Raw genomic sequence first — 15,153 nt, 5'->3', positions numbered from 1 at the left:
TTAGGATGCACAATATATTGGGGGACACAATATCACCACACTCCTTTCTCCCACAATCCTCAACACACCCACACGGTAAATGTATATACTCACAGAAACTCACATACTTTTCAGGAAGCTTAATATTAACAACACTTGTGCTACATTGTAAGCAACAGAAAAACATCTTACTGTTTGTAATTAATTCTGACAGTATCTTAAGTTCCCAATTCCCAAAACAAAGCCTGACACAAAGTAGGCACTCAACATAAATCCAATGCCATGTATATGGGGATACCTACTACACATTTTCCAAAAAGATTAATATGAATACTCTTTTGTAGTAAATTTGTAGGACAAAGTTTTTGGTAAAAGTCAGTGAGATGGCTCAGCAGGTAATGTATGAGTCTACATTTAAACTGTTCCAACTCCCTTTTGCTTATTTAATTTTTTTTTTTAAATTTTGGTTTTTCAAGACAGGGTTTCTCTGTGTAGCTTTGTACCTTTCCTGGAACTCATTCTGTAGCCCACACTGGCCTGGAACTCCCAGAGATCCGCCTGCCTCTGCTTCCCGAGTGCTGGGACTAAAAGCGTGTGCCACCACCGCCTGGCCTCCCTTTTATTTATTTTCTTTTTGAGACAAGATCTCATGTAATGTAGATGGCCTCTCTATGCAGCAAAAGATGACTTTAAACTCATCCTCCTGCCTCCCCTTTCCCAAATACTGGGATCATAGGCCTGGGTAATCACACCTTCCTAGACTTGAGCCATTTGATAACATTAATTGGCAGAAGCACGTAGCAGCTGTTCTAGTAAGTTAAAATCTGAAATACATTGATTTACTGTATTCCTATTTGAGGTATGAGAAATAACACATGCATTTTCTATCATTTGTTTGTTTGTTTTTAAGATATGGTATTACATAGCCCTGGCTGTCCTGGAACTCACCGCATAGACCAGGCTGGTCTTGAACTCACAGAGCTCTACCTCTCTCTGCCTCCAGAGTGCTGCCTCTGCCTCCATATTAAAGGCATGCAACACTATGTCCCGCTTAATTTTCTACTCTATAAAAATGTTTATAAATACAATTTTGAAGAGAATCCTGGCAATATTTTCTCCAAAACTTCTACTTGAGGGGAGAGCAGTGCGTGAACTCAAACTTGGGGTCCCATGCATGTTAAGCAAGTGCTCTATCTAGCATTGAGCTAAATGCCCAACTCTTTAAATCTACTTCAGCTCTCAGTGTTACTTAATTATGAACTCAAAAAACAAAGTGCTTGCAGCTATAACTGAATGAATTCCCATTGAAACTTTTACAGAAAGACCCAGACTCAACAGATGGAAAATATCATGTAGGTCTTTATGGTAAGTATGTATCCTTATCAGACATTCATTACTTACTGATAACTCAGTTGAAGATATGATAAAATACACATTCAGAAGTTCTGTATAAATCTTAAAAAAATAAGAAAGTCTTGTGGATGTAATGTAATTTGCTTCTGTTTATAATTATGGTGTTTCAATTTCTACATCTTTCCCTAAGATCATGAGCAGAAGTAGCACATGCTTTTGTCTGTTTTTGTTTTTTTGTTGTTGTTGTTGTTTTCAAGATGGGTTACTCTGTGTAGTTTTGGTGCCTCTCCTGGATCTCCCTCTGTAGACCAGGCTGGCCTTGAACTCAGAGATCTGCCTGGCTCTGCCTCCGGAGCGCTGGGATTAAAGGCGTGCACCACAGCCCTCAGGCCCAACCATTTTCAAGATAGCTGGCCAAGCTATTTGTCTGTTTTTTTTTTTTTTTTTTTTTTTTTTTGGTTTTTCGAGACAGGGTTTCTCTGTGTAGCTTTGCGCCTTTCCTGGAACTCACTTGGTAGTCCAGGCTGGCCTCGAACTCACAGAGATCCGCCTGGCTCTGCCTCCCGAGTGCTGGGATTAAAGGCGTACACCACCACCGCCCGGCTATTTGTCTGTTTTTTAAGACAAGTTCTTCCTATGAAGCCAGGTTGGTCTGGAACTGAAAAGCCCAAATGGCCTTGGTTTTTTCTCCCCTGACCTCAGCCTTTCAAATGCTAGGATTCCAGGAATGTACAATCATGCCTTGCCCTATATATTCAAATTTGAAAAAGAAAAAAAATTGGGGCTGGAGAAATGACTTGGCAGTTAAAGGCACTTGCTGTTCTTATAGAGGACTTGGGTTCTGTTTCTAGTACCCACACAGTGATTCATAATGATCCATAACTCCACTTCTAGGGGGACCCAAAGCCCTAAACTCAACAAGGCATCAGGCATGTACATGTTGCACATACATTCATACAAACATATATACAGGCAAAACACTCATACACATAAAATAAAATAATATATCTAAAAAGAGAAACAATTGTAAGGTGTTAATTTACTAAAGTGATAAAACAATCATGAGCCAAATCGGTTATAACCTGCTTACATATACAATTTAGAAAATGAATTTTAAAAATTCTCAATTGCTTCTGTTATTAAAAGAACTAAGATTACTTATTAAAGATTTATAAGGTCAGGGCAGAAAGAGAAAAGACGTTCAAAAGATTGGAATAACATCAGTTAAGACACAAAACACAAAGCTAGAGGATCAGTGAAGAACTCTGCCTGCCATGCTGACACAGAAAGACAGACGGACTGACCTAATGCACAGGAAAGGCCCAGCTGAAGGAGCCTGGATACCCTGGATCTAGTTCTACAGGCAATAAAGAAGCATTTAAACTTCATTAACAAGCTGGGCGGCGGCGGCGCACGCCTTTAATCCCAGCACTTGGGAGGCAGAGCCAGGCGGATCTCTGTTAGCTCAGGGCCAGCCAGGACAGGCACCAAAACTACACAGAGAAACCCTGTCTCGAAACCCCCCCAAAAAAGAAAGTTCATTAACAGGAAGATGGCATGATATAGGCAAGTCTGTACTGAAGGAAAGCAGGTGATGTGCATGACTGAACAAACACTAACAGAACAGACAAAGAAAAGATGTTTAGACTCCTAAATACTTCTCTCCACTTCACTGAGTTTAGTCTTTCATCCTGCCTGTATTTTATAATTCTTTATCAGTTCGTTGGTTTTTAGCTAAGTAGGTAAGGCTGAAGGTCTGCCCTTTATTTCTCTGGGAAGTATCAATTTGTCCCCTATCAATTTTGGGTTGTTTCTCCCTCAGAACACCTTGACATACACCATCCCTCTTCTGTTCTACTGTCAACACCTGAACGTCTGGCCTCATTACCTTACATTCTAGTTTCTCCGTTTCTTCCCCTGCGGCTCTCCCTCCCTTCATCTCAATGGAAACACCACTGCCAGGTTAATCTAAAACATCCCTACACACATTACCCTTGGCTCAAAAGCCTTTGAAGGCAGGGCTGGCAAGACAGCTCAGTGGTTAACTTGAACCTGAGTTCAATCCCTCGTATCCACATGGCGAAGCAGAGTAACTACTCCAGCAAGCTGCCTCTGACCTTCATCTGTGCACTGAGTACATGCATGCCCCACACACAAAGTTTAAAATTAACAAACAAAAAACCAAAACCCTTAAAAATGTCCGATTGCCTGAGGGGAAAAAATAAAAACAAATAACTCAGTGTTACTACTTGTAGGTAGGGTGAGGAGTCACAGGAAGCTGCCTGGACATCGGTTTACTCTCCTCTCGGGGTCTGGATCAAATTTTGCCCCCTCACAGAAGTAATCTAAGATTTTTCATAGCCACATTTAAAAGTCAAAGGAGGTAAAGCCTGATGTTTTAACAGTCATCATTTCAACATGTGATCATTTAACGAGTCTGTTTACATTGTTTTTGTACTGTCTTCAAATTCCAGTACATCTCTGACCCACCTCATTTCAAGTACTCAATACTGCATGTGGCTAGTGGCGACTGTAATAGCAGAGGTCTAGACTCCAAAATCAATGCTTTAGGCTGGGGAACATTGTGGTTTTGCCACTGCTCAAGAGCAAAGCTAGCACCATCCTGTTTTTATGTATACGTCTCAGACTGGATTGCAATGGTGTTACCCATTATGAGGTCTCCCAGACTAAAAGCTAGCCACCCCCTACCAGCAAATTAATACTCACTAGTTGAATCCCATGAGGCATTTACTTCATTCTCTTAGTCTTTCTTCTCCTGCCTTGATGGAGGTACCTGTTGCCTTACCTGAATGACTGCAATTACATCTAGTTTTCTTGCCTCAGGTTGGTCTTCCATACCCTTACCATGCCCACTCCCTACAAGTATGCACGGGCCTCCTGCTAACTATTGAATACCATCCAAACTGGAAATCAAGGCCACTCACAAGCTCTTCACAACCTCCAATTTGCACCTTCAGTCTTTTTGTTTGTTTGTTTTGTTTTTGTTTTTAAATCTCCCTTAACAATGCCCAACCTTCTCAAGTTTTTAATCCCTGTCCTGCATGCAAGAGTGACCTTGTTTTCCCGGGTTTAGCAAATTCCTTTTGATCCGGCTCAGGTGCAGCCTTTTCACTGTCCCCAGGTAAAGTTGGTTGCTTGATTACTTAGCACAAAGGAGGCACGAAGAATATTTGCTGAACAGATACTGAATGTCTAAAAGTGATCGTCTTTACATCACCCAAACCAAGCATAGGGCTCACGGCAATATAAATGCAGGCTGAAAGCAGTGAAATTCCTCCAGGGTAGTGATTTTGACTATCTCTGCTTCATCCCGAATATGTACTTGCTTTCTCAAGAATGATCGTGCACGGTTGAGGACAACCAATGAGAAGTATGCAAAAACTCTAAGAATAAAGATGGGTCTGGACTAGTCCTGGGGCTTAGAGAGTGGGAGAAGCCTCCCCTCAGTCGTTTAGGTAAAGAAGGGCTTTGAAACAGGCAAGGGAGTTGTAACGTTTAAAGGTTAGAGGGCAGGCAGATAGTGGCTTAAGTTCTCCCAGTCACAGAGGGTCAGACTACTGGGGTTAGAGCTGGCCTGACCTCTGGTTTCCTGAAAAGTATGTAAACAAGGAAAGTAAGAATGAGGTCTTAGGAAACGTAATGACTGTGGAAGCAGAGAGCGACAATTCTAACAAGGCGCGGCATAAACATCTCCAGGGTCTTTGAAGTTAAGGAGCCAAGAGGGCAGCTGGCCTCGTGGTCTCTGAACCCAAGATGGGCAGGGAAGGCTTGGGGGTACCGCGGCACCAGGGAAAGGGGTCCAGGCTGGACTCGGATTAACTCTTAGCTCCAACAGGATGAAAGGTCAAAGAAATATACAAGAGGGAGGGCAAGGAGCAAAGGAGAACCATAGGAGCGCCACAAACACCCGGAGGTTTCGACCCGTGGAAAAGTCCCTTTCCTTTCCCCTCGCGGAACGCTTATTCCAGGAACCACGGAGACGGTCGCAACCGAAACCGCGGGAGCGCGTCAGGGCGACACCGGGCCGATGAGGGAACCCCGGAGGGCCTCCTCCCGGACCCGAAGGCTCCTTTCTTTTTCCCGTCCTCACCTGCCTGGTCAGGCTCCCCCAGCACCGTCCACGGCCCTTCCCAACCCCCAGTAAAACCCAGGTTCGAGAGCGAGCGGGGCAGGCGCGCGCTCAGCGGCGGAGAGCGGCCGGCGGGAGCTCCTGTGTGGCGGCCGCCATCTTGGGCCTGAGGCGAGCCGCTGAGGCGGGGACGACCCGGGCGACACCATCTGTGGGGGTGGCGGGGGACCGGCTTGGGGAAGACGACAGCGCAAAAGCTCACCGATCTTGTCAGCTTGGATCCAGGTTTTATTCCGAACCTCTCATGACTATGGATAGCTTAAAAATTAAAGGACTCAACCAGAGGTTAAGAAGAGAGAGAGGCGTGGATTTGACGTCGCCACCCCTCTCCTCAGGTTGGCGCGGAGAGTGGCAGCTCCTGAGGTCACCGCTTCCGCTGGCGCCAGTGGCCTAGCTCCCTACGGCTGCCCTTGGTCGTGTTGGGCTTGTCACCGGGCTGCAGGTGGGTTTGGGGACCCGGGCGCCACCCGTCGAGGTGGTGCAGGCGGGAGGGTGCTGGGGAAGGCAGGGTCGCCCTCGGGGGACCATTCCGGGCTGCCCGCTCCACACCTTTTTAGCAAGGGTGCTCTGATGCTGGCTCAACCAGAGCGTCTTTGGGGACCACCCGATGGCCTCGCCCGCTTGGGACTGGAGAGGGCACCCGGGGATCCGGCTCCAATCCCGAAGCAGCGCACATTCGCCCAGGCCCAGACATCTGCCTCCTCGCCCAACTTCACTCTCCTAAATAGGAAGCATGCACTTACCCATTTGCCTTTTAAAAACGTGACTTTATGCCTGGTTTCCAGCTTGTGCATGTCACGATCTCAAGGGTCCCATTCCTCTACCCTTTCAGTTCTGTTTTCCATGGCCTAGGCGACACTTTGTGAGTAGTACTTACAAGGTACTGTGGGATCCAGTTAGATACAAGGTTTATCTCTTTAAATGTCTACATGTTTCTAAAGTGAATCCATAGCGGACTCACTAAAATAACATGCCAGTTTGTTTTCTTCTTGGAAGGGGAAAGAAAATTGTGTTAGAGAAAAATATTAGAAAAAATGTGGGTTTTGTTGTTGTTGTTTTTAAAAAACAAAAAACAAAAGTTGGGTATGGTAGTGCATGCCTTTAATCCCAGTGCCCCGGAGGCAGAGGCAGGTGTATCCCTGTGAGTTTGAGACTAGATTGGTGTACAGAGTTCTAGGTTACACAGAGAGGCTCTGCAAAAAAAAAAAAAAAAAAAAAAGGTATTTAAATGTTTATCTCTGTATATAACGTGGAAACAGTAGAACACAAGAACTTAAACCATGTCACGATAAAGATTGCCTGGGTATTATGCTAATCCTGACCCTTCACTCTAACTTAAAGCAAGTTACTTTACCATGACTGAACTTGGATTTCTTCATCTGAAAAAAAAATGCCCACTGCATTGAGACATGGTTACTTAACAAACCTGCAGTGCTAGAGAGGACTGTATGACTTAGTGATTATGCAGAGACACCTCTTAAAAGTGGCCCACATCTGTAATTCCAGCTACTTATGAGGATGAGACAGGGGGATAGTAAGTTTGAAGCCAGCCTAGCAACACAGTAACTGTTAAAAAAAAAAAAAAAAAAAAAAAAAAGATTCGGCTCCTTAGAAGCTTGACAAAAAATTTGGATCACTTTCATATTAAAAGATACATGACCAAGGCAGTGTGTGTAGCTCTGTGTTAGAGCATGTGCTTTACAGAGCCAAGTGCAACCCTAGCATCCTCCCTTCCTCCCCCATCCCTCCATGTGAGGCCTTAATGCTCTAAATGAAACCCATAGAAATACTATGGTTCCCACACCTTTAATCCCAGAACTCAGGAGGCAGAGGCAGGTGGATCTCCGTGAGTTCAAGGCTAGCCTGGTCTACAGTGTGAGTTCTAGGCAGCCAGGGCTACAAAGTGAAACCCTGTCTAGAAAAACAAAACAATCCCCAAAAAAAAAAACAAACACCAACAACAAAAAAGAAATACTATAGTTACTCCAAATTCTGAAATAACAAAATTCTTTCATGGGCCCTCATACAAAAAGACACCCCTGGGGCTAGAGAGATGGCTCAATGCTTGCTGCTTTTCCAAAGGGCCTGAGTTTGGTTCCTTAGAACCCATGTTGGGTGGCTCACAACTCCAGCTCCAAAGGGCTCTGATGTCTCTTGTCTTCTCAGGCACCTGTACTCATGTGCACAGGCACACACACACACACACACACACACACACACACACACACACACACAATTAAAAAAATAAATCTGAAGAGGTAAAAGGAGACTATTAGTATGTATAGTGCCTCATAAGCACCAGCCAGGAATATATTCCTTAAAGCAGTTCATTGGCCCTGCCTCTTGCTAACGTTCTTAGCTCATCCAAAATCTAGACTTACCTCAGTGAAGTTTGTCCAGTCCTCACCACCTTTGCCTATACTCGATGGAGCTCTAGATTTGGGCCCATGACCAAGATCCTCACTCTATTTCTCCTCTTACCCATGATTTTATGGAAAATCATTCTGACTAACAGATGGCCATCTTTGCCCTCCCTGTTCAGCTACTTGCAGGAAAATATCCATGCAGATGTTCACTGCACTGCTCCCAAGCCCATTGAATATATACTGTACCACTGTAATATGAGACACCTTTCTAGGACTGAGGTTTGTCATGATCTCTTATGGATATTCCTTCATGGTGACTGAATCCAACCATGGAATCTATAAAGAATCCTTTTCTTAGTACCATTGTCCTTATGTCTAGAGTCTATAAGAACCCATATGTGGCAAAAGCCCCATAGGCCTACTTCATCTCTTCTAAATAGAGCCAGACTAAACCTATTTCTTAGAATGCCAGTAGTAATGGCTTGTAGCCTACAGGTAGCTGAGCTTATTTTAAACTGTTCTGAGCTGGAAATCAGCAAGTACTCGTTAATACAAAATGATATCTAACAGCTGTGGAAATGATGAAGCTAATGCCTCCTTTTTTTTTTAATTTATTTGTGTGTGTGCATGCAGGTGTGTGTGTGTGTGTGTGTGTGTGTGTGTGTGTGTGTGTGTGTGTGTGTGTGTACCTTCATGCCACAGCATACATGCTGGTGCAGAGGTTAGAGGACAACTTTCAATTGATGGATGGTTCTCTCCTTCTATCATGTGGGTCCCAGGAATCAAATTTAGGTCCTTAGACCTGGTGGCCAGTACCTTTACCTGCTGAGCATGTTTCTTGCCCTTAAGTATGCAATAAGGACAGGAAGTGTAGGTGACCACTGAGTTTTTGGAACTTAACACAGGCTCCTGAACACAGACATTGTCTAGTATTTCGTAGTTGAGTGCTTTGAAAGTAAGTTCATATTATTATTAAGGGTCTTTATCATCTCCAGTCTTGACTCGCTCAAGTTTACAAAGCAGGTAAACAGTTCACTTGGTGAGCCCTTGGTTAGCATTTCAAGAGCTACTTTAAATAAAAGTGATACTTCTTAACAAAGGCTAAGAGAACTACTGTCTTCTAGGAAATAAAGTAAGATTGGCTTTACTTACATTTGTATCTTCAAGAAGCATTTGTATCCAGATCAGTGGGTGAGTTGTTAGGAGTCTGTAAGAGCCCACATGTGGCAAGAGCCCCATAGTCCTAACTCATCTCTTTCCTTGTCAATGGAGCCAGACCAAACCCATCTCTTTTCTAGTCTCATCCTGGAGATGAGGCCAAAGATTCCCTAGTTTAAGAAAGACTCCCTAGGTGGTTCTGATGTATGGTTAAGGTTGAGAATTCCAGCTTAGCTAGGCAACTACAATATAAACAACATAAAACTAACAGATGGACAAGTTGTAAGTAAACTGGAATTTTCCATAAGGAACATGGCATATTCTATATAGAAACTGCAACTTTTAACTTCATGATTATACTGTGACTTTAGTACTAGGTTCTTAAAATCTGACAAGTAGAATTGTGTTCACATACAGACTCATACAGGAGGTGAGGCAGGAATGGACTCTACATAAGCCGAGCACAGGCTGTGCTAAGCACTTCTGGCAGTAACGCATTCCTTCTCCCAGGGTTGCCGCGCCCTCTCGGCCACTCACGTGAAGTATCATTCGCATGTGGGTGTGTCATTGGTTCAGCTGTGTCTACAAATCTTAACAGAAAATTGACAATTCGGTGGCGTTTTTATTGAATTCAGCACACATTTGCTATTTTTTACTTGATTCCCAGTTCTGTTCTTCTTTATCTGCCCTTTGGAAAATGTTAAAAGGTAAAAAGCACTTAGATAACTAGGAATATCAACTCAGGGAGAGAAAATGGGCTATGACACAGGAGGCATTGTTTGGAGCGGACCTGAATTTGAACAGCAGCTTGCAATCATTAGCTACTTGAGTTAAGCTGTTGGGCTTTTAGTGTATTTTACTTTTTGTGTGTTTTGTCTGCATGTATGTGTGTACACCATGTTTGAGCCTCGTGTCCTTGGAAGTGAGAAGAGGTCACCGGATTCCCTGGAACTGGAGTTATGGATGGTTGTGAGCTTGAACTTGTGTACTGGGAACAGAATCTACATCCTCTGCAAGAACGAGTACCTTAATCACTGAGCCATCCCTCCAACCCTGAGTTAAGCTGTTTTCATACCATATAAAATGAGGATAAGAGTTAATCCACATTCTATATAGAAATATGATAGCCTAGGCTCTAGTACCATTTAATAGGCACCATTCTATAAAATTCTTTATCTTTTATAGTCATTTAATTTTCTGATACTGTGACATTATTTCTTTTCAATTTTTTTATCCTTCAAAAAATAGTTTTCAATAAATTTATCTTTACTCAAAAATTCTAGCCGGGTGGTAGTGGCAGACACCTTTAATCCCAGCACTTGGAGGCAGAGGTAGGTGGATCTCTGTGAGTTCTAGGCCAACCTGGTCTGCGGAGAGTTCCAAGATAGCCAGTGTTACACAGAGAAACCCTATCTTGAAAAACCAAAAAAAAAAAAAAAAAAAATCAACCTAGTAAAATAATATTCAGTTTGCATGTGTGTTGTGAGAGCATCCACAAATATTTTACGTATGTGAAAGTTGTGAAGCAACATGAAGAGTGCAGATATTCATTTTGCAGGTAAAATTTTCTAAATTCTCCATTTCTTTGCTCTACAGCATATCAAATCACTGATGAAATGAAAAATAAGATTTCATAAATAGTGTGATACAGTATACATTTTTTAAAAAGTTTATTTTATTATGTAGTGTTCTGCCTGTATGTATGCCTGCATGCCAGAAGAGGGCGCAAGATCTCATTCTAGATGGTTGCTGGGAATTGAACTCAGGACCTCTGGAAGAGCAGCCAGTTTTCTTAACCGCTGAGCCATTTCTCCAGCCCCACAGTATAATTTTTATTACATTTATTTTTGTGTGTGTGCATGCATGCATACATGGAGGTCAGAGTATAACCTGTGGAATGGTTCTCTCCCTCAACCATGTATGTGGGTTCTGGGATCAGTCTTAGCTAGGCTTGGCAGTAAGTGCCCTCACCCAGTGAGCCATCACACTGGCCCAAATACAGTGAATCTTATACTAACCATTGCTGTCTAGTTTAGGTTTTAATTGCATTCTGATGCCAAGAAAACCTAAAGAGGCTTATTATGCTTTAATCTGTCATGTCCACAGCTATCTTCTCATTTCAGATAAAGATTTAAAAGATAATTTGTTTTAAGCCAGGTGTGGTAGCTTATACTTGTAGTCTCAGCACTAGGAAGGCAGAGTCAGGAACATCTGTGGCAGGCTCAAGGTCAGCCTAGTCTACACAGTGGGCTCCAGAATATAACTGTAGCAAGGTTGAGCCTGTCTCAAGAAAATTTCCAAAGCACAGGGTAATTATTAAAACACTAGTTGTGCATATTAATGGAATTCCCATTCATACAGCATGCATTGATTATATCCATCCGTCCACCCTCTTCCCCTTCCTACAGTGTATTATTCCCAGCCCCTTGTAATCCCTTTCCTCCAACATTTCAAAGGCAGATGTATTTTAATTTCATTTCCTCCCTCTGTTTTAGCAATCACGATGTTTCAGCTTATACGTGACTACTGGGTTCATGTATTGGTTCCCATGGGATTTGTCTTTGGATGCTATCTAGACAGGAAGAATGACGAAAAGCTAACTGCCTTCCGGAATAAGAGTATGCTATTTCGAAGGTTAGTTCACGCAGCTCCGGTGCATTTGGGCTCTTTTCCAAAGATAAAGATGTGGTTTTTTTCCTACTCTGATTATTAATAGACAAGTGATGGATAGATAATTCAGGCTTGTTATTTAATCATTGGATGAAATTGTATGATTACCTCTGGAATGTAAATCTTTAGTTCATGATCTAGCCCTTTCAGATCTTTGAAAGTTTCCTGTTTTTCTTGTATTAATTTTTTTCATAGTGACTTTTTAAAAAATGGTTTTTATTTATGTGTCACATGTTGTGTGTGGGTACTCTTTGAGGCCAGAGGAGGGCATCAGGTTCCCTGGAGCTGGAGCCTCCCAGTGTGGAGATCCTATGTGAGAACAATAAGCACTCAGAACCACTGAGCCATTTTCCAGCGCCCTCATTATGCAGATATTTGTGCTTTTCATCCCCCTCGCCGGTTCCCTTCCTCTCCCAAATGGACTCCCTTCTGTTTTCATGCCACATCTATTTAAATCTAGATTTTGCATGATGGGAGAAATGCAGTATTTTGTCTTTTCTAATTTTCATGACCTTCTATTGTTGCCCTTTCCCTTGAGGTCTCCCCTCATAGTTCCCCCTTCTGCAAAGTTAGAATTTTTAAAAGTGTATTTTAGTGTAGAAACAAAAGTGAAGCCAGCTGCCCAAAACCTATCATATATGCTTTCATATGTGTTATTGTATATGTCTTAAGCCATGATATAGCTGAAATAAATGGTAATGCTGTGGCATCACTGCTTGAGAGCTTAACATATGGTGACTGAGCGGTAACACCCAGCAGTTGCCAGGGTCTATGGCACACCTAACAAGACCAGATAGTGTAGCTATTTGCCAGTGGCTATAGCGTTCTGGATTGGAAGCTCAAGGGATAAAGAGACTAGTAGCATCCAGTGCAGGTGTGGTTTACAAGTCTGGTATTTCAAGAAAGACAAAATGAGCTGCAAAGAATCTAGAAGCCATTAAGTGCACTCAAAAGAACAGAGCTGTCATGTAAATCAAGAGATTACTGTTCTTTGAGCTGGGAAAGAGACAGTAAAAGTTTATGAGAGAACTGAAGGAATGTTTAGATTAATCTAATGTAAAACTTCAATAAGTCAATTTGATAGAATGTAAACAAATATAAACTTCTGGCCCTCTCAAAAAAAATACTTACATGGGGGCTGGAGAGATGGCTCAGTGGTTAAAAGCATTTGCTGCTCTTAAAGAGGACCCAGGTTTGGTTCCTGGCACCTACATGGTGGCTCACAACTGCCTAACTCCAGTTCCAGGGGACCCACTGCCTTCTCCTGGCATGCTAGGACACCTGCGCACACATGGTCATGTATATACTCTAAGGCACACACACACATAAAATTTTAATATTTTTCTGTAAGCTGATTTACTGTTTTTCCTTTCCTTATTTCTATTCACACAGGGAACTGAGGCCCAATGAAGAAGTTACTTGGAAGTAAAGCCTGTGGCTAAATCACAGAATGTTCACATTTTAAAAGTTATTGGAGAAATAAAAACATTTATTAATTAATTGGAAGGATTTAAAATGTGATTCTTTTTATACTTTTTATTGAAGTAATCAACTATATCCTTTGTATTTTGAAGTATCTTTCAAGTATCAGGCACAGTTGACTTAAAAAATGACTGTTGAGGCCAGGTGGGGTAGTGAAGTCTGTAATCTTAGCACTGAGGAGGCAGAAGCAGAAAGATTGCTGCAAATGCCACATCAGCTTGATTTACATGGTAGGCTCTCTAGATCAGCCAAGGAGACACACACACATATATATATATAAAATCAAGACCATGTCTCAAAAACAGCTACAATTGACACGCTGTTGTATACATAGGTATCCCATTTATTATTAGCATTTCTTTTCTATTTCTCTCTTTGGATTACAGGTCTAAGTCATAACTACCATTTTTTCCCCTCATATTTTTCAAATGTATGCTATGGTTTCAGAGTGTCCCCCAGGAGTTCATGTGTTCAAGTTTAATCTCCACTGTGAAGTATTAAAAGAATAGAAATGTCTTTGAATCCTGTGTATAGGATTCTGAGAAGGTATTGGACTATACTGTGCATGAGGGTATTACAGCTATAATTGAATGTCTGGTGGCTTTGTAAGAGCTGTATCACTTGCCATGTGATACCTTATACCAACTCAGGACTGGCAACAAGAAGGTCAACATTGAATGTGGCTCTTGACCTTGTAACTTCAGAATCCTGAGCAAAAACCAACCTCATTATTAAAGTTGTCTGGCCTCAAACACCTTGTTACAGAAAGTGTGCTTCCAGTGATCTCTCAAGGATGATGCTAGGGTTTTGTTTGATAAAATCATTAAAAAATTAGGGAGCCTTAGATTTGGCAATGATTTCCTAAATAGAGCACACAGCATTGTTTTGTGAAAGATTAGTGAATTGTACTTAATCAAAATTTAAAACTTTTGCTCTTTTAGGGGTGGTGGTACAGCTCAGACAGTGGTAGAGCCTATTCTGGATAGTTTAGATGACTACTCATCTTACATGGCCTTCTGTGTGTCAGTTCCCTAAGCATGTTTTTTTGCTTTGTTTTAGGTTCTGTGCTATAGTATGTACCAGTGCTTCATTTATGTAAAGGCCACATGCTCCTTGTATGGTATTGTGTGACTTCCTGGGGAGCTGTGAACAAACGCGTACTTTCCCCACACAGGGGCACTAACAGTAGACCAAAGGAATTAGTCCATCCAGGTTTAGCTCCGTGGACCTGTAAGTTTACTAGGTTACTTACAGGAGCATGGGTGACTCAAAAGCAGCTAAACACTAGAAAGCCCACCCTGGCATGGGCAACAACTCACAAAGGCTGCATCTTCCTAGCTCCCTTTTCAACCTACATGCGGCCCCATTGAAGAGTCCTCTCCCCTGGTGACTGTTTATTGCTTATAGAACCTTGGGGAAAGGCTGGTGAATCTTGAAAACTTTGTCTCTGGAGTTTCATGAGCTTGTCCTAGAACCCCCATTTGGGGGGAAAAAAGTGAGATGGTCTTTTGCATAGCTCTGGTCTCAGCATACTGTTATTTGTTCACAGCAACACTGGTATTTGTTCAATAAAAGAAAAGTTGGTGAAATCTGTAGTTTTGAAAGGTCACTGACAATGCCATTCACTGGACATATTAAGGTCGGGTCAATTCATAGTTCCGAGGACTGGACTACACACGAGATCAAGAAGTTTGAACTACACAGTGACAACATAAACAAGGGGAGGGGGATGGGAGATGCACAGTACGTGAAGACTGGAGTGAGGGGCAAAGAGAATCACAAATGAGGCTCCAGCTCTTGATGCTGTCACCAAATCCTGTCACCTCCGAAGTTCACATGTTGAAAGATGAATTAGTATCACGAGGAGTGGCTTTGGCTGTGTCCTGGCCATGATAGCAGAGCTTTCCTCTATAAGAGAAGCAAGTGGGGTGGCCGCAGAAGCAGGCAGGTGAAGCGGCAGCGGCCGAGACGCAGTTGTAATAAAGACCAGAAACT

General features: G+C 42.5%; 2 protein-coding genes across 6 annotated transcripts in view; one reads left to right on the top strand and one right to left on the bottom strand.

Annotated features, from left to right (window-relative positions):
- The window catches only part of Cpsf2 (cleavage and polyadenylation specific factor 2), a 30,349-nt gene extending 24,551 nt beyond the window's left edge, over positions 1-5,798 (bottom strand). The window contains exon 1 of one of the 5 annotated variants that reach the window (XM_052738816.1): positions 5,685-5,798. The gene's annotated coding sequence lies outside the window, so the exon portion shown is untranslated. Of the gene's footprint in view, positions 1-5,443; positions 5,577-5,684 lie in introns of those variants that run through there. The other 4 variants (XM_052738817.1, XM_052738818.1, XM_052738814.1 and 1 more) reach the window with 4 other exon arrangements.
- Positions 5,797-13,176, top strand: Ndufb1 (NADH:ubiquinone oxidoreductase subunit B1). The gene is made up of 3 exons (XM_052738821.1): positions 5,797-5,924; positions 11,502-11,640; positions 13,069-13,176. Exons 2-3 carry the CDS (start codon positions 11,510-11,512, stop codon positions 13,103-13,105), a joined length of 168 nt encoding a protein of 55 aa, XP_052594781.1. The 5' UTR covers positions 5,797-5,924; positions 11,502-11,509; the 3' UTR covers positions 13,106-13,176.
- Positions 13,177-15,153: the final 1,977 nt, after the last annotated feature.

Source organism: Peromyscus californicus, unplaced genomic scaffold (assembly GCF_007827085.1).
Source record: "Peromyscus californicus insignis strain IS unplaced genomic scaffold, ASM782708v3 Scaffold_15__1_contigs__length_86483966, whole genome shotgun sequence".
Lineage (NCBI taxonomy): Eukaryota > Metazoa > Chordata > Mammalia > Rodentia > Cricetidae > Peromyscus > Peromyscus californicus.
Note: the sequence above shows the minus strand (reverse complement) of the source record. Positions and strands in the feature narration are given on the sequence as shown.